This window comes from Poecilia reticulata, chromosome 16 (genome assembly GCF_904066995.2).
Source record: "Poecilia reticulata chromosome 16, P_reticulata-male-v2, whole genome shotgun sequence".
Taxonomy (NCBI): Eukaryota; Metazoa; Chordata; class Actinopteri; order Cyprinodontiformes; family Poeciliidae; genus Poecilia; species Poecilia reticulata.
This window is the reverse complement of record NC_088845.1, coordinates 26,084,379-26,108,346: the sequence shown is the minus strand read 5'-3', so window position 1 is coordinate 26,108,346 and position 23,968 is coordinate 26,084,379. Positions and strand designations below refer to the sequence as shown.

The window sequence follows — 23,968 nt, the reverse complement described above, 5'->3', positions numbered from 1 at the left end:
AAAAGCATGGTTTAAATGCCATTGTAGCATCAGCTGGCCTTTATCCCAACTCTGAAACCAAGTTAGCGTTCATCCGACAAACGTGTAAATAGTCGACGGTGCGTAGGAGGGAGACCTGTGCGCTACTGTGCCTGCTATGTGTGGGCCAGGCAACATGTGATACATAAAGTGAGAGTGGAGTTTGGCGCGTCGATTGCTTTGAGCTGCCTGAATCCAAAGCATAGTGCTTTTTGGATTGGAGCCTTTGACAGATGACAGTTTGTGCTCATATTTCATAACTTCAAAATGTCACAATTGCAGTAGAGCCAAAGAAAAAAAAAAAGAATGTTGAAACTTCAAAACGGCGTTCATAAGACCTGCTAGAAAGTTTGGCCATTTTGAAAAAAAAAGATAAAAGAGAGATCAGGTTCATCCATAAAATGATTCTTGTGTTCTTCAAAAAAGAAAGAAAAAAAAAATCAAATTTGACTTAATAATCATAATCATACGCCACAGATATTTATTTGAGATGCTTTAACAGATCTGTTGAGTTAAAAGATTTAATGTCTTTCTTCACCTGATAATTTGTCATATTAAAGCCACACATTTCAGTGGATTTTACTGGGATTTATGTGACAAATTCTCAGAGTCGTGTAAAAATTTCTATGTGGAAAGAAAATTATCTATGGAGCTCAGTTTGTTTGACAGAAATAAAATCGTAAAAGTGTAAGGTCCATTTGTGTTCAGTATATTATGTTCTGACAACATTAATTAAAATATAACACAGTCAGCTGCCTTAAGAAAAACCCTCAATGACAGAGCAACAATGGATTTGTTTAGAGCAAAGAAGAATAGCCCAGTCAAAGTCCACAGTTAAATCCAATTGAGAATCAGCAGTGAGACTTGAACATAGATGTTCAAAAATGCTCTCTGTCTGATCCGAATGAGCTTGGGCCTTTTTCATAGAAAAATGTTAAAACTTTCAGTTTGTAGATGCATAAAACTGGTAGATACTTACACCTAAAGCCTGAATGGTAAGGTGGTTCTACAAATGAAACTGTTTTTTTTTTCTATTGGACTGATCTGTGCTCCATTCTGATTAGCTTCTTGTCTTCAGTTTCTAATGCAGTTTTTCTTACTTATTAACTAGTTTTGTTTGGTACTTCACACTAAGCATTTTGTAATGATTGTGTTGTAAAGTGTTGGAGTATAAACTCCGGTAGCTGAATACAAATGGATACCGAACCTTTTAGAGTTTTATTTACAAAAAAACACGCGTCACGTTACTCCCAACTTCTCAATTATGCACTACTTAGTGTTGGTCTACGACATGAAATCACAATAAAACCCAGCGACATTTGCGGCTACAACGTAACAAGACGTGGAGCATCTCAAGGGGCAGACGAGACACAATCATACAAATAAATGCAGCACGTGATCAAAGCAACTACAACAAATCCATCATGTTGATCGGATGGCGCGAGCTGGCTGCCGTCCAGCTCCGAGCAGAAGGCCAGAACTTGCCCCATGTGCTGGGGCCCCTCGTGCTACTAACAGCCTCGGTCAGACGCGAGCAGCATTCCCTACGCCCAAGCCAGAATTTCCCCAGCACTCCCAGCAGGTACATCAGCTCAATTATGATGATGGCAATGAGTGATAGTGTTTTACCTCTCCCCTGTCGCCCAAATAAGTCTGGCAATCACAATGAGAGAGAGGGAGGAGGAGAAAGAGGGGCCGAGACAGAGACGGAGATAGCGGCGTCACCCTCGGTGAGCTACAAGCAACCCGGATGCCAGTTTCTGGGATGGTATCAAACATCTCGGCGGTAGACTCGGCATGAGTATAATCTATACCTACAGGAAGTCAATTAAAAAGTGCCAGGGGAGATTAAGAACGGCGTGACAGCTTTTCGTCAGGCCACGGGTTTGTCTGAGAGAAACCGGCGTGTTGCGTGTCTGGTGTGTGAGTGGAAGGAAATGCATGTGTTTGTGTGTGTGTTGGTAGCAAAGACAAGTTGGAAAGCAGGCGGTGGTGGCAGCAGAGAGAGGACACCATCGGCGAACACTTTTAAAAGCCCTCTCATGAATATTAAAAAGGCCCTTGGCAGTCGGCTGCTCGGTTAGAAGTTTGCAAACCGGCGTAATGTGTCTGTTTGCGTTGAGGAAGAGCTCAGTCCGGATATCAATTAAATCAAGCGCCGTCACTCTGATGGTCCTCTCAATGGGGGCCCATTCCCGTCTACACATCAGCCCAGCTTTGTGTCAACCATCCATCTCCCCTTCCTCCTCCCATCCACCTCCCCCCCCCAACGTCTCCGTTTGCTCTCTCCCCTCTTCGTCTCTCAAGCAGCCGGTAACCGAAGGCACAAATTACTCTCCCCTCCACCTTTAACTCCCACTAAATCTTTCGCCTTTTCCACTTTGCTGAGCCGGGATATTTTATTCCTCCATCAAATATGCATCCCATTAATTAAGTTAAATTACTCCTGACTGCCAAATATCCCCTTGCCCCGATGGGTGTCAACACGGAAATGCACGACTGTGAACCCGCCGTGACACGGCCCCAACACTTAAATGTGAGTTACGGCCCGTCGCGGGAGCCCCATCCACGGGCAGATTACCAGACACTTTGGTGCTGCTGGAATTAAGCGCCGCACGTTCCTTCCCCCCCATCTCCGCCCGGCTTTTTTAATAAGAGCACAATGGATGACACACGCACTTCTGACAATGAGCGGACTGATATTTTAATTACAGGCCTTTTTTTCATCTGCCTCTCACTTCATCTTTTAATTGCTGCTGTTAATCACTCATTAACTTCCCCTCACTCTCTCTCTCTATCTCTCTTTATTTTCTTTGTGCATTTGTAAAGCATTCTTTTACCTTTTACTTTCATACATCTTGTCGCGGTACAAACTCAAACTCTATCTACAAATAAGACAACTTCTGAAGGCAGCTGTGTGCACTGCATTTTATTTTAGGCATCAGTCTGAAAGGGGCTGAATCTGAATGAATGTTTTGTTTGTAAAAACATTGTTTGAGTTTCTCTTCCACAGTAGTCCCCAAAGTTGAGGTCAAGACCCCGTTGGAAAGATCATCAACAAGAATGAAGAGTAAAGAAGATCCAAGTAGTAAAAGCATATGATTGTTATAATTGATGCACTGATGAGCAATTTTATTTATTTTATACATTTTGGTGTCTGACCTACAGACTACAATCTTGCACTTTTTCATTTTTGTTTATTTTATTACTGTTTATGCTGCTTGTTACGACCGACAATGGACTGTAGCTTTGACGCATTAATGAAAAAGGTTGGGTGGGAGGCTTGACCTGACATTTTGATACCAGACCTGCCAATCAGAAATTAGAGTCAATTAAGACAAAATTGACAAATTTTGATGTTGGGTTAATCGAAATTTCTATTTCTATTTACAACAAAACACTCTCACTGCTTTCAAACGTGTATCTCCGCATTATGCCTCTTGTAAAACATGCATGCATAATTGAAAACTTGGGATAACACTGTCATTCTGTCGGTAGGAAGCTGGAAACTTTCAAAATGGCTGTCTATCACATGAAATCCTATAAGAACACATTATAGTTTGCAATTTTAAGGCGAAATAGGAACGGCCAATAAGAGTAAAAACTTATTCATAACTAACCTGGTTTAAGAAAGTGTGCCTTTCTTCTTCCCTTCATCGGTAGAGGATATAGAGTAAGTTCACTCGCGTTTGCTAAAAAGGATCAGGAATGTGGGGAACAAAAGAAGTTTACTTTAAGTAAAATGATTACTTTGGTCATGCACAGCTCACACAATGGCCTCTTAACTTCAACAGTCCTCAAGAGCTGTAAAACACATCATTACGAGCTAACGCGCAGCGACGCCTCCTTACTTTTACTACTGATTTGGCCGCTTAGCGTCTGGACTGAGAGTTTGTTTTGCTTTGTCTTTGATTAAAGGAAAAATGGTTTGATTATGAAACCCCCAGGCCCCCGTTGCAGGCCCGCGACAGAATATGAGACTGTTATTAAAACCTAATGGGACTGAAATGCTGACGGAGAGTTCTCTCTTTGTCTCCCGAGCTCAGAGATGCTGAGTGGGGTCCTATTCCGATTCTTCAAAAGAGTCTTTTGCCCAGCCAGAGACGGACGGCACAAACAGACCGTCTCCCTCAAGTACTCGTGCGGCGTAATTTGAAACACAAATTTAATAACGCTCATTGCCTCTTCTGGTTCGCTGTTGAGCTTTTACAACACAAACTTAACTAATGAAGCCATGTATTTTCCGTCTCTTCTGCTGAGAGTTACCTGTACGGGCGCACAGCTTATGAATATATAAAAAAGTCTCGGAATTTTGCTTCAAGGTAAAAAAATAAATAAATAAATAAAAAGTGAACACGGGGCCCGTGGAAATACACTGATGCATCAGCGCTGTCTGAATTTCTTTCCCTTCTCTTTTGCCTTTCTCCGTGTGAGCAAGTGTGCCCGGGTTAGAGTGTGTTTCTATTGCAAAAAGCATTAATTTTACAAACATCAGCCCAAGGCTACTAAACACATCCAATCCATTATGCCGCGCTTTATCGTGTTATGGTGGTGGTGGTTGTGGTTGTGGAGGAGGGGGGGGGACGGGCTGTAAAGCTGTCTCGGTCATAAAGAGCGATCGCGGCGCCGAGTCAAACCAGAACGCACAGCTCTCCGGGCCGTACACGCAGCCCTCGTTATCATCAGAGCCGCTCCGTCACATACTTAACCTTTCCAGATCGGCCTCTCTGCATTATTTTCCAAATGACCTTTTGGCGTTACTTCTTTCATTTCCCATAATGGCGCACTAGATTTAGTTAAACGCATTAGAGCAAAATGTGTTTATTTTGGAGAAGGGTGGTCGGCGCTGACTGACAAGGACCGCGTCTCCAGCGCAGAGACTCTTAAAGTCTCGGAGGCTGCGAGCGTTAATTTGTCTTCCTGACAGGAAGTGCCAGGTGCTGCGTCTGAGGAAGAGAAATTGCGGGAGATAGATCAAGCAAATGGATGGGAAATTCTTGTAAAAGTTGCGTTTGCGTATTTTTTTATTTTATTTCATCTACCCCCCCATTTAAACTTTTGACAGATTGCGAGTTGCTGCGTGCTCCGGCACCCTCCACAATTATCACTAGCAGAGCTAAACGAGCATGGAAAGTAGACGCCATCTCAATTTTGCAATTGTTCTAGCGGCAAAAGTTGTTCTTACACAGAATACGGCATCGGTTCTTCTGAAAGCAGCTGTTTATTAGACTCATGCACATGCTAATTTTAGACAGCTTGCTTCAAGCGTATGTTTCAAAAACAATAATAGCTTTAAAAAACTGCTTGCTGGTTCTCTTCTGTTAGCTGAGCCATGCTTCTTTGCTACATGGCAAAAGTCTCAAAGCAGAGACTGAGGGAAAAGTTCAGAATTTGTGTTTTTGCCACTTTGCTCAGCTGACTGGCTGCTCGTAGCAGCAGGTGGGGGAGGGGAAAGGAAGTTTTTGCACAATATGCAACTAAAGAAACACTAAAGAAGCACTAGCACAGAAAACGTGACCAATAGGTTCATTAGACCGATTTCCTTTTTACCGTCACAGTTTTACTTTGACAAGGAGTTAAAAATTAAGGTGTTGCACTTTGAGCTTCAGTCATCTTGAGACAGGATCACAGTTTTCGTCTTCAAACAAGTGCAATTTTGGCTCGCTTACTATATTAAATTATAAAATATTGCCTTGTTTTTTTTGACCCCACATTGGTAAATTTGGTTTAAAACCCCCCCATTGTTTTGATCACTAATGTAAAGTCAAATAATTATGATCAAAAGAAAAAGTAAAGCGTAAACGACTAAAGATCCTTCAGCTACTTTTACCTTGAAGAATTAGTTAGGGGCGCCAATAAGTGTGGTTTTGATTTTTCTCCTTCTCACTTTCTCTCTTTTTAAGCATTTTCTTAAAGGCATACGTTTCCTCCAGTGAATAAATGTTCTCCAGTCAAAGCCTGATGTTCTTTTAAACTTGGCGTAAGATGATTTATTTATTTTAAGAACTTGCATGCATCTTTACCACAGGATGCTGACTAAATTTTCACACTTCTCCAGACTCTATTTCTTTTACAGACAGTTGTGTAATGGGTAAAAAGTAAAAAGGTTTGTTTAATTATCTGCATACAACACACAGCAAGGTAGGTTCAAAAGCTGCAGCACGGTAAAGAAGTATTTCACTACATGTTTGGTATCTAGATCAACTTAGATTCCTTGTTTTTGTATTATATAGTATGATGATTTAGTATTTACTGAACAGATATATATATATATATATATATATATCAAAATGTAAAACCGGATTACTCCAGTCTGAGTTACCCTGGATTTACACTGAGCATAAATTATTTAATGCACAGTTTAGATCTGTGTTAACTTTTTTATTTAACAATAATAACACTTTATTTGGAATCTAAACTATCTGGAATCTAAGGAAAACTAAATAAATAAATCAACTTCACGTCAGTTCAAAGGGCTAATAAATAGATCCGCAAACACAAAAACAAATGAAATTTTAATAATTTCAGTATTTTCTAGTCTCATAAAACACACAATATGGTTCCAGTTAGTTATTGTTCTTGCCCATTAGTTACCATTTTAGTTTTTTTTTCACTTCATGAAAATGTTTCCTCAATTTCAGTTTTTGGTATTTTGTTTAGTATTAGTTAATTATAACAACCTTGAAACTCACATAGTTATCCAGGCCTAAAAAATAAAACAACATCCTAATCAACCTCCACACCTTTCCAGAAGTTTTCGTAGCTGGACTGTTTATAAGCGTGTGGAAGGCATTATAGACCACGGGAACCAACTTTGGGCGACTCTTTAAAAAGCTCTACCAGCAACATAAACGCGTATAGCCGGGGTATCACTCCACCATCCCTCAGCAGCCTGCAAGCAGCAGCTCCTTTCACAGTCCTGCTGTATGAGCGGAGGGAGGAGCGGTGGCGGTGGTGAGGGGGAGCTGAAGGGATCTTAGCAAAATCACTAATGTACGTGATGATTAAGTGTAACTCAAATACCGAGTGTGTTGTTCGTAGGCCTGACAGCCCGTAATTTGCTGTATTATATTCTGCGGTTTTAATTGCACGCCACCAACGTGTCCCTCTGACACGTTATGAAGCGATGATGTACAATTATTTCGGGGCGGCAGGAGATCAGCGGAGTGACATTATAATCATCCTCATAGGGATCCCTCTCTTCATCTGCAACAGCCATTAATGTTTTAATAGGAGGAAAGAAGGAAGGAAGAAGGAAAAAAAAAACATAAAAATAGTTCTCAGGGACTTCTAACCAGAATCTGTTTGAGGATTATAGAGAATCACGTTGGGTGGGGGGGAGGTGGTGGGGCGGAGACGGAGAGGGGTGTGTGTGTGGACAGACAATAGAGGGGTTGAGTTAAGTGACGGCTTTCTCTGGATAAGCAGCGAGCTAAGATGCTCCTCCGCTGTCACCGCCGGGGCCCTCACGCTCCTCATACGGGCCCGAGCATTAAGGCACATTACAAGCGGATGAGCCACGCAGGGCGGAACTGATGGGCTATTCTGGGAACAAACCAGACAATCTCGCACGACATAAAAACCCCTGACACGAGCCGGCCCCGGCCCGTTAACAGTCAAATCACACACACATGAAATCACCACTACATATGTATATCTATACACACACACACTGCAACACCAAGTTAAGGAGAGGGAGAGGAACAAAACTTTTTTTTGTGGCTTGGGGGAAACTTTTTTCTTTTTGTGTGTTGGCAGAAAGATGTTGGTTTTAAACAGTTGTTCAAATTTCTCAAGTGACACTCAGGGGAAGGGGGGAGTAGAGAGGGGGATGGGGGGCAGGGGGGATTCGTGACCCATAATCATAAAACGCCGATCCACATGAGGACAATCGGCGTCCGCGGCGGATGCTGCTCCCGCTACCGGGGCCCGAGCCCAGATATTAAACCAATGCTTCAAAGCATTTAGACTGTTTATCCATAATTTAACACTTACAACAGCACTGGACGTCCGCTGCATCTTTAGGGAGGACAAGGGAGCGGGAGCTGGAAGTGCTGAATCCACGGCCTTTCTGCCAGATGATGGAGGAGACGAAGAGGAGGCTCATTAAGTAGCCAAGCCCCACTGTGGACAAAAAAAAAACCACCAGGAGGAAACGCAAGATTCTGCCATCCTTTTTCTTTTTCTCTTAACCAATTAAATTTGAAGAATCTGATCTTGCATGCTAACAGCCAATTTGTGTTTTTCTGCTGGTTTTTTAGATCTAAAGAATTCTTTATAGGCAAATTAAGACAAATAAGGCTTTTCAGAAAGAAAAACAAAAGTAAGCAGATAGATATGTAGGACAGCGGGCGCATTCAGGGCCTCGGGAAAGTATTCACACCCCTTCACTTTCCCAGAGTTAACGCAGGTGCAAGTCTCATGGGGTTTCTCTCCAACAGCTTACAATGTAAGCTCAGTCTGGTTAGACACAGTATTTGTAAGCAGCAGTATTCACATTTTACCTCAGATTCTCAGCTAGAGTTAAGCTGGAGACTTTGACTGGGCCATTTTAGCACATGAATAAGTGTTGATAGTCGTAGCTCTTCCCGGGAGTACGAAAAGCCTCAGACTTTCTCCTGGATAGGTTTAACATTGCAATGATATCCGTGCGTCTCCCAGTTTTGAGCTAGCCTCTGCAGAGACTTGGTACAAGACGGTTCTTTCCTGCCCCTCTGCTTCTTAATGCTTTTCCACTCGTTCGCTCCACTTCTAAAGACACTCGCGTCATCATACAGTACGTGGTTATCCTTACAACACATGATGGGTCAGCGTACCACCTCTACATTTAAGATCTCGCTGTAGAGATGCAGGCTGGTTAGGTAAACATGTATTTTTACAGTGATAACTATGACATTCAGGTGTTTCAAAAATTGTAATATGTATCCGGATCCTGTTGTCGCAACTATTTCTTACAAGTAGATTTGCGTTATTTTTTCACATTTTGTTTAGTTTCTTGTGCAAATGTTTTAGTGAACTTGAATCAAGACAAAACTGACTCACAAGTAACTTTTCAGCAAGATACAGCAGCTTGTTTTAAGTCAATGATTCCCTAATATTGATGAGAGAAGTACTAACTCAACTGGCAGATTATTTCACATCTAACATGGGAAAAATTAATTATCAAAGAAATATGACTGTCGCTGGAACTAGAGCTTTTTCATCGGTAATAAGGAATTATTGATTCAAAACAAACTCCTGTATCTTGCTAGGTTTTGTCTTATTTCGACTGAACTAAGATATTTGCACCAAAAATCTAAATCAAGAATACTTGGTAAGACTTAGTTTTTTTGTAGTGCACTTTTAATTGGTACCGCAGGATCAGGGTTCTGTCTAGCTGCATAAAAAAAGCCAACTAAAGAGACGATACATGGGGCGATATGCTGACTTTTGTGAGTAAATTTTTGGCATGCTCAGATATGAATTTACAAATTGGACCTTCAAGATTAGAAAAGTTCATTTTGACAGCCATCGTTGTCGTGCAAAATCAAGGCAGACACTTTCTGCTCAACATTACCCGTCAACCTTCTTCCCAACATTTAGTCCTACGTTTTCTCCACAAAAAGATCAAAACTTTCCATCTGTTTGTTTCGGGCTATGTGTTTCTTTCTTTCCACAACTGTGAAACTTTGTAGCTCCTCCAGAGTGGCAGTGAGCCTCTTGGCAAAACGTTCTAGTTTTGTTTTTATTATTATTATTATTATTATTATTATTATTATTATTATTATTATTATTTGTGCAGTGTTTTAAAAATTTATCAATTTCCTTCCCAAAAACTGAATTAAAATTAGATTTCCATAAGTGGAAAAGTTCAATGGACGTGAATACTTTTGCAGGCTACAACAGAAAGAAGCAAACGAAACAACGAGACGGCAGCCAAACGCCCGTGAAGTGCATGGCGAGCAGGACGCCGACTGCCGTAATCACGTTTGATTGGCAGCGTGGTCAGGGGTTCTAATCTGTCTTGGCCCTGCATTTGCATTTCTTAATTAAATGCCAAAACAATATGATCTTTAACTATCAACAACTCCCCCCAGGTTCCAGGGAAGAGAAAAGCAGCGGCGGGCAGCTGCTAAAGCGATGCGGACAGCCGAGGCGCCGCGCATCCGTTCATTCAAAGAGTCAGAGGCGAGGTAATCCTCCGGTCTGGGAGTTTAACAAGGAAGACGTGGCGATCAATGGAAGACGAGAAATCTTTTTTTTTGTTTTTGTTCTCCATCCTTTTCTTCAGGCAAAAAGGACAGGAAATGATCGGAGCTGAAACAAAATGACAAACGCCATGGACGTAAAGGAAAACACGTAGTTTATCAATGATTAATGAAACCATAAACCAACACCGCATGAGGAAAAAAATAGGAGTCCAAAAACAAAGTGGTGAGTTAATTGACGTGATGAAGTGTGATTGCGCCTAAAAATCCCCCCAAAAAACATCGGTTTCCTGAAGTAAAACGCCTTCATTCGCTTAATCGCACTATGATCTCACTTTTTCTGGGTCACTTTTTCCGATCCAAAAAAAAAGAAAAAAAAAACAAAACGGCTAATAACATCACACATTACACCTGATCCATTGCCAGGCGTTAGTAAAAATGCTTTACATTCAGATTAGGGACGTATCAAAGTGTGAAAAGTTTTGGGAGGATGAAAAAAAATAAAAAACAACAACAACAAAAAAAAGGCAAAGCTGGGTTATGTGTATGTATGGCTCTAGCCTTAATGAGGTTGTTGCTGGGAGTTTCTTTGTGTTTGCTGCTCTTTAGTCAAGCCGAGGGATGGCCTGGTGATCAGTCAGTCCTGAAAGCACACACAGGGCCGATTTGTCACCGGTGGCTGGCACTGGCAGCACGCGGCTCCTACAGCCGCATGATTTGTGAAACCAGGGGTTGTATTTAGTAGTCCCATTTAAAAGCATATTGGAGAACCGCTCCAGTCGTACGCGCATGTGTGTGTGTGCGTGCGTGCACGCTCGTTGTAAAGCGAGACGCTTGGTCAAAGCCCAACATGTTTGCTGCACTTGGGAGAAGCGGGTTTTCAGATGTGTGCTGGTGGTTAGGGTGTGTGTGTGTGTGTGTGTTGGGTGGGGGTGGGGGGATGTTCGGGGCTTGTGAAACATGAGCCTCTCCTCTCATTAAAGGAGATGCTGTGTTTAAAGCAAAGCTTGTTGGCTCCTGCTGTAATATGTTTGCGAACATCAGCGGGAGCAAATAAACACATTTGCTCTGCTCGACTTTGGAGGAACAGAAATAAAAAAAAATCTGCCTGCAACCAGACCGAATGATACCAGTTTACACACACACACACACACACACACACACACACACACACACACACACACACACACACCCGCATACGCGTGTGCACACACACACACACACACACGCACAAAATCACAAAGAGAGAGAAGCTAATGGCTCTCTTCCTACATGTATGTTTTAGCGGCGTACGTCTCAGAGAACCTGCAGAAACTTCAGGAAAAAAAAAGGTTGAAAATCCCACAATTTACTCTATTCCCAGGCTGCGTGTTAAACAGCTTAACACGTTTATTTGAACATGGCAAAGCTGTGAGGAGGTCTATCACGGGAATGGAGGGAGCTGAGCACAACATATGGTCAACATGCAGGGGGTACGGAGTACCGCCGGAACAGCCGCACTCCTCAACTACTGGGTATTTATAGCCTTGTGGTAACCTACATAAACTTCCAATTAGGATTATTTGTACAGCTGGCTAAATATAATCTCTCTCACTTTATGCTGAGAGGAAAGTTGATGCAGAGAATTGTTTTTTCCCCCCTTTCTGTTATAATAAAGAATCCCACATTATTAACGCATTTTCATGTTATTTTTGGACCGCCGATATTCAGACATGAAGCAATAATGTCAAGTGTTTCACTTCGTAGCTTAATCAGTTCAATTCTGTTGTTGGCAGTTTTAAACAGATTAAAATAATGACGAGGATGAGAATTATTTTTGCACCGTTCTGAGTTCTCTAAGAACAGGAGTCTGCTGATAAAGACTCCCAGCTCAAAACTTCATTTAAATCAGTGGCGTGTAAAAGCAGGACGACACAGTCGGCGAATGTCACAAGCTTAAAGCAAAAGCGAGCCGCTTCACAAGATTCCCCTGCCAGCATGCCTAGGTGGACCCCATATGGGGGAAAGGAGGGCAGACCAGATGGGTCCCATATGGGTTTGTCCGCGGGTTCCACGGTGGCCCCACATGGGTTTGCCAATGTAGGGTCACAGCCCACATGGGCCCTACATGGTTCCCTACACGGTGGTGGGCCCACAAGAGTTTGCCCTGAGATATTTTGAGGAAACCTCAGAATTCCTGTATTCTTGTTTTCACAATAGAAGCTGATTTCACAGATCTCAAATTGCGTATTTAATATAATTTAATCAGTCCAGATGTGACTAGTCCATGGGTTGAATGTTTATCTTAAGGACTAGTCATTAACACGTACACAAGTGTGATTGACAGCAATAAGACCCTCCTCCTGGCTCTGATTGGTTGTTTTGGATCGGGACGGATGCATTTCTTCAGACGGTAATAATGGCACTGGGAGGAGGTAGAGAAGCTCGAACTTTTCTCAGATTGTCCATGGTACAGTCATTGACATGGTGACGGTTTTAACAAATATGTACAAAACATACTTTTCAGACATTATCATTACTTGAGTTTCTTCAAGGACTCAGTTTCAGTTCATTTAACAAAGGTCTGATCAGGATCCAAATCGATACATGTGATCAAATCGGGACATCTCTGAATTAAAGTTAACACTTTAATTCAGAGTGTTGTTAACACTGTTTTTGTTAACACTATTTTGTTAACAAAAAGTAAACACAATTTGTTAACTGTCTGTGAAATAATGTTAACTATTGTTGGTGTTGGTTCCATTTCTCTCTCACGCTGGGTTGACTTTTTAAATTCACCTGAGACAAATACAATTTGTAGTTCACACTTCATAGAGCGGCGCTCGTGGGACAAATCCTGGCTTTTGATGATTTGTTTCCATCTCAAATGGACAAAAACGGCCTAAACTTTGGCAGCCGCTGCGGATACAGTTTCTCCTGAGGCATTTCTGCAAGTTCTGCTTATGCGTGTAAAAGCTTGTTTATTCACCACGGCCATCATCTGAGCGAAGGGCTTCTGAAGGGAGGAAGCTAACCGAGGAGTGAAAACCGACTCTCGTCACTCACCCGCAAATGTCACATTTGTACTCTCGCATCCCGAGATGCCTCTTCACGTGGTTCCGGGCGTCTCCCAGCTGAGCAGTGGCGAAGTTGCAGATCTTACACATGAAGGGCTTAGATCCTGCAAAGCAAATCAAATGCAACAATAAGAAGAAGAAAAAAAAGAACAAAAGATATGTCTCTAATTCAGCACCAATAAAAACTAGAGTCCCACTTCAAGTGCCAAGCAGCTTTTCTTTCACTCTCTATCTATCCTTGTCACTCTCCTTCATCTCCTACCGACTCTTTCTTTGCCTGTGGATGTGTAAATTGGATTCCAAAGGTCAGGGCGAATACGTAAATCAATTCTGGGTGCACTCGCTACCTCCCATTCCATCATTAAAGCACTAATCACTCTGGCGGGCTTCACAGGGAGGTTTCCTCCTAATTATTGTCATTAATAAGTCCGGAGGGCGGGGTAGCGTTTGAGAGAGTGGCAAAGCTTCTCTTCACCATCCATCATTTAACCGCAGAGCAGTGAGGGCAGATGCCTGCACTATCTGTGTGATGCATGAACAGCCACCAGCTCAACTTAACGGGAGCATACTACAAAAAAAAAAAAAAAGTCACCTTCTGTGAATTTGAGGGGATGCATTTGGGCGTCTGATGTCAAGAAATTAGTCCAGTACGTTCCAAAAACATCTCCTTCAGTGAGAGTCTGCAGGGAAATGTTTATCGTTTATATGCAGTTGTGCTTGTAAGTTTGCGTAGCCTGGAAGAGTTTAAACTTTTCTGCTTTTCTACCAACATGGCTCTGATCAAAAGTGTATCGTGAAAGAGAAGGCCTCTCCAGAACCTTTGGTTTCTCCTGCTGCAACCAACCAAAGGTTGAGAGAAAATAATTTTTCAGTATTCATCTTTGTTGTTAATTTTGACCCACTTCCCTGTAGTTTCTTAGGTCTCAAATGCTCCACCTCCGTGTTTCACAATAGGAATGTAACATTGTTAATCATAGACCTTGTTGATTCATCTCAAACTGAAGCCATCATGGCCGTAAAGTGCAGTTTTATCCCTCAACAAATTCTGAGGCTTGAATGAATTAGTGACGGGACGAACTGGCTGAGGGGTGACAAAAACTTCAGCCCGATTTAAACTTCCTAGTCCTCCTTACCGCATATAATATTGTCATATAAAAACAATTCAACAATTTCTGAAATGAACTAATCCCTCCTGCAGCAAAGCTCTGGGTGACGCCCAGAACTGTGTGAAGACCGGAAGGGACAATAAAACTGTCGGACGCTGGCGCCATGCGTACAGCAGATGAACAAAACAAACCTCACATTATATGGAGAAGTAAGTAAAACAACAACAAAAGTTGTTGCAAGGAAATTTAGCGGTGAGACATCTCTGCTGTTTTCATATTTCGGAGGATTTTTCTAACAACAAAGACGCGAGAACTATGTTGCTATTCCGCTGAAGAACACTTTCTGTCCGGGTTTCTTCTTCACCTGAGCACACAATGCAGAAACCAGCTCAGTATCGCCCTCTAGCAGTCCATAGTGGGTAAATGTAAAACTTTTAAGTGAAATACTGAACTAAACATAGTCTGTAAATGGATGGATGCATGTCTACAGGCATCTTCCAACACCGTAGGTTATTCTCATTCTATTATATGCATCAAAATGAAAACTTATGCATAAGAACCATGCCATCTGTATAGCTACAAAAAGCCCTATTTGCCATTTATTTTAGGTTAATTACACAGTGAATAATATTTGAAAGAATAAAACCCCAGAAAACAAGTCATGGTTTCTTCCACTTACTTTCTGTATAAATCTTTGTTCATCATTTTATTCTTTTTGTGATTTATGTATTATTGTATTTTTTAATAAAGCCCGGTCAATGGAGAACACTTTTTTTACACTATAATAAGCTAAAACATGTTATGTTCTCTGGATGTTCGTTATGCAAATCCACTAATTACCGTTGTATGCAATGGAGTGAAATGTAAATATTTGAAAACTGAGGAAATACACCATATATCAAGATTTATACATTTAGAAAAAATAAAACACCTAAATCCAATATTATTATAATTTATTTTATACCTACTCTTCATAAAGCCTCCCCAAAAAAAAACAAAAAAAATAAACATAAATTAAACATATGCGTACGACGAAGTCAAATGTAGAATTTGTTAGCGGGCTGAGCCGAATTTAGGCTGGCGTGACACAGTGCGACACTTCACTCTAAGTGGCAGCCGGGTATGATATCCACGCATGCATCTTTGAGCAAACCCTCACCCTCTGCCAGCGAATATCCCAAGACGTTCTACAATATTTATTCCAGGGGCAGCTGCTGATTTGATTAAGCACTTTGTGTAGATTACTAATTCGTTCATACACGGTTCACTTGCTGTGAGCTGGAAGTACGACACATCGAATTTTACGCCAGTAACGAAGATTGAAAGGCAAGCTTGTGCTAACAAGGTCCATAAACACAAGGGACAAGAGAAAGAGGGTGTGTAGAGGGGGGGGGGCGCACATGGCCAGCCTCTTCATTTCGCATATCTCTGCTGTACACCACACATATTTACATAGGCATAAACAGAGGAGCTAATAAAGACAGGGGAAAAAAAAAACTTATTACAGCCCCAATTGTAGCTGCAGACTTCACACCCAAACGCCGAGAAATCACACACAACAATACTGCCGTCGACACCTAATGAAAAAACAAAAAGACAGCAGCACAGGGTCACACCACACCCACCATCACACCTACATGTAGTTTCAGAGCCCCGCCTCACAGCCGAGCTTTATGTTCCCAAAACACATTGGCCACTGAGAAAACATAAAGAGACAATCATCCTTTCTTCCCTTCTCACTCACACACTTTCAGACACATCCAACCTAAAGTTGAGGAGAGAGAGAGAGAGAGAGAGGTGTGTGGAGAGATGATTTGTCCAGATGGCTGGCTGAGCATGAAACATGGCAGAGTAGAAAGAGAGAGAGAGAGGGATGTACCGTCACCTCCCCCCCTCATCCCCCGTTCAAACATCTTATCACATTAATACTCCACCACTCTACTTAAACAGCCTCCCTGAAACTGAAATTGACCATCAATGCGGTGTCATGTTAAATTAATATTGCCATCCACACAGGGGCAATGTGGCTGCTTCACATCCCAGATGAGACAGAGAATGACTAATTCATTTCCTGAGAGGAGAGAGAAACCTCATGCAATGTTTCACCTCACATATCGTGATGTCTTAAGCTTTTCTTTTTTTTTTTCTTTTTACATGCCACACACTTTCTGCCGTAGCCTTCAGCTTTGGAGGAAAATAAGAATAAAAACATGTCAATTTCACATGAATAAATGACTTTGTGCTCATGTTTGTTCCATTTCTCTTTGACACATGAGATTGCAAGATACCCACATAAAGTTTATTTCAATCTCTTGCCTTCCTTTCCATTATTTCAGATTACAAATATCTTTTTTTTTTGCCGCATAGAAATGAGTGGATCTGAATTTTGGCACCAAGTCAGAAATATATTAAATATGATCCTTTATTGAAACGTTTCACCTGTCAGCACCAGAGTGTGAAAAGTGCACCCAGAGAAGCACTTCTGCCTGCGTGTTGCCACATTGTTCCGTGGCATCTGTGAAAGGTTTCTGTACACAAAGCCAAGAATTTTTACTTTTTTTTTTTAAACGTGGCAGCATTTTTGTAAAAAAAAACAAAAAAAAACATGAAGTATGTTAATACTGCACTTCCACAACTGATAAACATGACAATGGAAATTAAATAATGATGCAATGGAGCCTGAAATATTTTGACATGTGGAGGACTGTACGAGTAAACTGCAAAGGCGTCCTCCACTTCCCTTTATGCAACCTGGTAGCATGTTTTAACACATTCCCCCTGCTGCCGAATGCGAATGTTCCCTTTTATATATATATATATATTCATCCAGTTTTCAGGCTGCTTTTTTACAAAAATTCAAAATAAAATAAACAGTGGCACCTGCTCCTCATGCTGGTCACCAGCTTGGTCACACACTGCTGTGGGCCACCGTCCTAATCTTCGAAGAGCATTTGTTGCTTTTCAGCCAAAATAGTCATGTTGGTAACTTTGGCCAAAAAAAAAAAAAACAGCTATAGGTGTTGTTGCAACAAAGGGAAAAAATAGAAGCCAAACAAAAGTTCCCTTAATTTGTGGGAAAAGTACATGTGATTTTTTTTAAAACATAAAAAGCAGTGATTCTTGAGAATAGGGACAAAATTGGTTTTAATTTTCCAAAAAAAAAAATTATTATTTCCCAACCTTATGTCTGCAAATATGACAAATAATGTTTTGGAAATGTAAAGATGCAGTTTCCTAGTTGCAACATTTTTTTTAAATTACATTTTTAATTGACCTGACCCAGAACTTTGTCATCACCATCTGACAAAAATAAATATTACATTATTTTTAAAATACCCTATTAGTGATATTTTTACTCATTTTTACAGACAAATGCTTCTCAAGAAACAAAAGAAATATTTAAAACAAAAAACAACCAAAAGTCCATTTGATGGAGTTGACACAGAACTGAAAGTGGTGACAAACTAATGAGTAAAATTAAATACTTGATACATATGAAGTAAGGCAGTTTATGTAAAATACATTAAAATGAATTAATTGCACATTTAAGTGAGATTTGTCAACAATTTCACTGAAAGAGTCACAAAAAGTCTGATGGAGTTGACATCTGACGGAGTTGACGAAATAATTTATATGATGTTATTCTGAAGAAGGCCATATTGTAGCTCATCAGGTCCATGAAATCTTTATAATATACCAAAATTAAGCTTTTATTTCACAAAATTTCATCAAAGTTTTGTAAATTGTCAGTTATGGAGTTGGCATATCTTGGTTGTGACGAGTATCTTATAAATAAAAAGAAGAAAAACCTAAAGACTAAGATATGCTAACCAGAGCTAACTAGCCCTCTGAGCAAAGAAAGAGAAAGGAAGAGGTCATGGGGTCCTCAGAAGTTCTGGTGCCCCCCAGTAATGCCTGATTATTTTTTTTTACATTCTTTTTATGTTTGACGGTGTTGACAAAAACTTGGGACAAATTTCAATGGAGTTGTAAAATATATAAACATTATTTTTGATTCAATTTATTGATACTTTTATAATTATTTATATGAATACTTATACTTAATTGTCATAATATATTATCTTAGTATTCCTTTAATTGTTTTAAACTATTATAATGTATTGAGTTCTGCTCCAGGACAAGGGATTTTACAGGCAACATCCACCGATTACAATGTTTAAAATAAAAAAATATTCAGCAAACACCAGGAAAATATACATTGTTGTGATCACATGACCCTGATTAGTTTAGTCAGATATTTGAAAAAAATATATATATTTTGTGTATATTTTATTAAAATTTTGTGTTTTATCCATAGGACCCGTTTTGTCCCTATTCTCAAGAATCACTGAAAGCTGAAATATTAATGGGAGCATATTTACTTTTAAAAGCCACTTTTAAAAAAAAATCCATACAAAGAAATTGCCATTGTATTGGGTGTTCTTTTAAATTATTTTCTTTTTATTAGCAATTCTAAATAGGAACCCAAATCCCACCCTGTGTGTTAACTCCCATGCCTTGCATGTGTGCGCATTGCTTGAAGCCTCGGTCTGAGGTCAGACAGCTCGCTTTGGTGAAAAAGTGACCAATTTAGCTCGAAATGCTAATTCCAGCTCATTGGCAAAAACGCAAGCCATGTGTACGGGTTTCCTTAAAGGGACAAATTGACAAATCTGTGTGCAGCCTCCCACCACCGTTCCCTGATTTCACTGATTAATCAAGTGAATAAAAACTAGGTCTTAATTAAAAGGATCTGGACGTGCTCCCTGCTCAGAAACTGGCAGAACCCCACCGTGCCGCTCCGCGGCCCCCGCGAACAAACTCTCAGAATGAATGGCCGCACGTGAAAAGGTAAATAATTCACTGTAATGAGGGAATTTAGCAATAATAGTAACTGACATATGCTGTCAAAACAAGGAGAAATAAGGCTCGTCTTCGAAACGGAAAGAGCTCATAAAAGTGGGGATTTAATCACCTAAGCAAGCCCACCGCACTGTTGGATAAAAACAAAACAAACTGTTTATTTGAAACTTTAATGTGCCCTTGACTGGACGCCATCTTTTGGGACCTCGGTGTCACTACTTTCATTTTCTTAAGTAACACTAAGTAAGTGACCTCAAAACTCAAGAATTATGACACCGGGTAAAATTATGAATATGTGTAGGGTAACCATTAATATGAAGAATGTAGAAGCTACGCATTAATCATTGGGATTTAACCTCCAGTTTTCACAGCGTTAAGCCGTTTGAGTTCAGCAGGAAGAAATCAGACTTTGGCACACGAAGAACCGTGATGTGAGATCTGTAAAATTAGATAAACTGCATTAATCTAGGACTATGGCGTCATTTCTTCCAACACCCCCCTTAAATTTAAGAAGATTGCGCTGGAATAAAATGTGCTGATGCCCCTTGAATTTCTGGGCTGAATCAACACAAAATCAGTTTATAATTGTGAGGCATAAGGCAAATATAATTTGATTTCCAAGTCTTGCCACAGATTCTCAATTGAATTTGGGTCTGGACTTTCGCTCCCACAAATCCTTAAATACATTTGGTTTAACAATCCTCTCAAGGCCGAAGTTATCCAAGTTGGTGGTGCACCTTTTCTTACCACAGTGTTTCCTAAAATACTTTTCTTCCACTCAGCTTCCTATTAACATGTTTGGATCCAGCAAGCTGAACAACCAGCAATAATCTTTTATGGCGTATCCTCTTTGTGGAGGGTGTGTATGAGAGTCTTCTGGACATCTGTCCAGTCTATTGACTTATCGACCACTTAGAGGGTCAAGAAACCTTTGAAGGTGTTTTGAGTTAGTTAGCTGACTAGGGTGTGACAACTTGAGTTTCCAATAAATTAATTATACACAATATTCTAATTTTCAAGCATCAAAACTACAAAAGACAACAGGGAGATTTTTCGCCCTCGACGTTTATATAATTCATGAGTTTCACCCTCTGAAAGGAGCAACAAAAAATACTTACCTTTTTCATGATAATTACATGTTTTTTTCTTTAGCCAGGCAGTTATACATAAAGGTAAAATCAACAGTCATGTCAAACTTGGATAAATAGTCATCGGGTTAGCTGGTCAGCTAAAATACCCACTCAGGCCATCCACTGTCTCCAAGTGGAAACCTTCCTTACTTTGTCTGACTCTAAAAGGAGGCTTCACACGCCCACAAAGACACATGTACACACACACAGTAAACACAGAGCACGGACTTCAATTAAAGTCCCATTAAAGTTTAGCCTGAAAGGGGGGATGGACTATGGGAGGCAGAGAGGGGCATTTATTGATGGCGCCCTCACATCTCGTTCCTGCATTAAGTTGATTTTAAAAGCAATTAATACACACGGTCAGGGAAAAGTAATGGAGCGCCCCGTGTTCTTAACCTGCCGGACGTCTCCCAGCCGAAGCCCTGACCAATGCAGCCCTGCTTTGCATTATAAATGACAAGATAAATCCTAATGGATTGAGGATAATCAGCTAGCCATGAGGGCTGACACACACACACACACGCACGCACGCACACACACACACACACACTCGTCAGGCATACAACCCCTCTCTCTCTCACACACACACACACACACACATATATATATATGCGCAAACATGGACATACAGACACCAGGGAAATTAAAGGCTTTGAATATGTCTGCATTGATTATTTTAAATTATTAGCCCACCTCTCTTTGGACCTCCAATGCTTTTAGCCTAAGCTTTAACACATTTACAGAGACTTATTGACTATAATTACAACTGAGTCTTGGTAATGGACACATCAATTATGAGTCGCACATGTCTCTGACCAAGCGTTGCTCAGGAAATCCCAATCTGGGGTCCATTAGCGTCTCTCCTGTTGGTTTGAAGCTCAATCAGTCTCTACCTTCACCTCTACAAAAAAGAACTATTACCTGGCTGAAGTAGATAGTGGCCTTAACAAAAGCCTCAGCAGCCACTGAAGGAGTCTGTTTCGCCCAATTTAAGGCTGCTGCATCTAAAAAAAAACAAAGGCCTAATCGCTAAACACTCACTAAAGGAGATTATTGTTTTGAGATATTCAGGAAAACGTGTCACATTTAAGTGCTCACCCAGACTTCCAAAGAGCAGCGTATGTAATCTGTATCAGTTACAAGAGGTTTTAATAATGTATGCCGTTGCAAAGTAGTGAATTTGTAATAATGCATATGTAATGATGTTTTCAAATCAAGCAGCTAAACTATGTGGTACTACTAATAATGATATGCATGTTTTCACAACATGTTCAAAGTAGGAGAGAGGGATGAAGATTCAGTGAGTGAGTGTGCGAAGGCGAGCTCACGTACCAGTGTGTGTGCGAATGTGTGCCAGGAAGGCCATGGAGTTGCTGCTCTTGCACACCTTGCCGCAGTATTTGCATACACTGCCCTGGTTCTCCTCGCGCTCGCGGTTGATCTGCTCCGTGTCCTCCAGCACGTACTTGTTGACCTCCCGCAGGAGCTCCTCGTGCTTCTCCTTGATGTGGACAAACAGGTCCTGCTCCGTCTCGAAGCGGTCGGTGCATTTCACGCACTTGAAGCTTGCGCCCCCCTCAGGCAGCTCCTCCACGCTGTTCTGCTCGTTGCGGAGATGGGCGGCGCTGGAGAGGTGCTGGTGCAGGTTGCTCTCGGTGTAGAAGGACTTGCCGCACACCAGGCAGTGGAAGTGCCTCTCTTTGGACGGGTGCTTCATTGAGATGTGGACATTGAGGCCGCTGAGGCCGTCCGCCATGAAGCCGCAGTCCTCGCAGCGTATGCGAGAGCTGCAGGCTTTGGCTTCATCCCTGACCTTCACCTCCTTGGGTTTGAGCTTTCTCACATATGTAGAGCTGGGGGACGTGACGCTAGATATTATCCCTCCAATCAAAGATATGACAGGGGCCTCTCCTTCCAGTGCCATACTCTCTGCCAATGTTACCTCCTGCTCTGCAAGGGCCTTGAAGGAAACAATGCTGGCATCAAACGGGGGAGCTTTGGACATTTGCATATCAACAACCGCTGCATCTTCCTTTGAAGTCTCCTCTCCTGTTTGTGTACCCTCTAAATTCTGATTCTCTTCATGTGGAGACTCATCTAATGGAAGCTGAAGTTCGGCTGAAGCCTGCTGCACAGTCATCTCAGCTGTCCGATTGGTTGACTCTGGTTCATTGTCAGCCGGCGATGTATTAGTTGACACTTGCATTTCATCTTCACCTTCAGTTCCACCAACCACAACACGAACAATCTCTGTAGTGACAGATGGCGCAGCTGGATCTTGCATTTCCACACACGGGCTGTCAATGTAGCAAGATCCTGACCAATCTGAGGGGTTTGGATGTTCACAGACAGTGCTGGAGTTCTGCCCAGGAGGCTCATTGATCTCCGTCTCTTTTAAGGGATGTTCTGAAGCTCTTTGTTCTTTGCCCTTTTGATGTTCCAGGTATTTCTGACTCTTTTGTTTGTGCTTCTCTGTGCTAGCATGACGATACATTTCCCTACTAGTAACGGCATAGTAGCTGCATGCTAGACAAACGTACTCAAAATCTTTGGTGTGCTTTCTCTTGACATGGAGATGGAGGGATGGGATTGACTGGGCAACAAAATCACAAAGACTGCAAGCATTGACAGAGTCATACTTGCTTTTATGCTGGCTTGTGTCAGACTCAGTTTGGGCTTCGTCTTTGCGGTCTCCAAGAAGTTCCCCATCCTGTTCTTGCCTTGCGTCAGTAGGCTGTGTGCCAGTAGCTGGTGCGCTGGTTGGCTCAAGCAACGGCGCACCGGAGTTGGCCCTCGCCGAGCTCTTACTCGAACTCTCCTGTGCCCTTTTCACATGCTTCTTAGTAAAACAGTGACGATCCATATCTCCCTTGGTAACACAGCTGTAGTTGCACAAAGTGCAGCTGTAGCCATAATCTTTGCTGTGTTTGCGGCGAACGTGAACACTGAGATTAGTGGCGTTGGACACAACCAAGCCACAGTATCCACAAGTAGTAGAAGACCCTTGTTTTGGTCTTCCTCTTTTCTTTCTTGGAGGTTCAAGCTCTGCATCTTCTTCCTCAGTCAGCACAGACTCGGCTGCCTCTGACAGCTCATCGGCTTTCTGTTGATCTTCGATCAAAGTAGTCCCCTCTTCTCCGGGGACCACCTGATCGAGGTGACCCACAACTGCATCCTCTCCCGCACAGTCTCTGCTAACCTTCTCAACGCACTTTTCAAATGAAGAAGCTTCTGAGCTTTTTTTTACTTTCTGTTGCTCCAAATGTCCATCCGACGACAGGTGAGTACTCATCCACTCTGAAGTAGCTGCAAAAAAGTTGCAGACTTTGCAGCGGAGCCACTCTAGGGTGGGGTGTTTATCGCGAGCGTGATTTTCCAGCACTGCAGTGCTGCCCACCCTGAAATCACAGATTGGACATTTCAGCTGGAACCTGCTGAGAACACGCTTTGGTGCCACTTTTGACGGTGAAGCCTTTTCAGTGCTGCAGCTCTCCACGGCTTCCTCCGATTCGCCCACGTTCTCCTCCGCCTCAACTAACAAGACACAGAGAGATATCCTTCTTTTTAGCCTTTCTCAACAAGTACAGAGAAACATCATGGTCATC

At 41.7% G+C, this 23,968-nt stretch overlaps 1 protein-coding gene across 1 annotated transcript in view; it reads right to left on the bottom strand.

The window, feature by feature from the left end:
• Positions 1 to 23,968, bottom strand: part of znf407 (zinc finger protein 407) — a 192,614-nt gene that overhangs the window by 165,077 nt on the left and 3,569 nt on the right. The window contains exons 3-4 of the mRNA XM_008432014.3: positions 21,696 to 23,897; positions 13,251 to 13,365 (exon numbers count right to left, since the gene is read on the bottom strand). Of these exons, the coding sequence (XP_008430236.2) occupies positions 13,251 to 13,365; positions 21,696 to 23,897 (2,317 nt within the window). The remainder of the gene's footprint in view (positions 1 to 13,250; positions 13,366 to 21,695; positions 23,898 to 23,968) is intronic.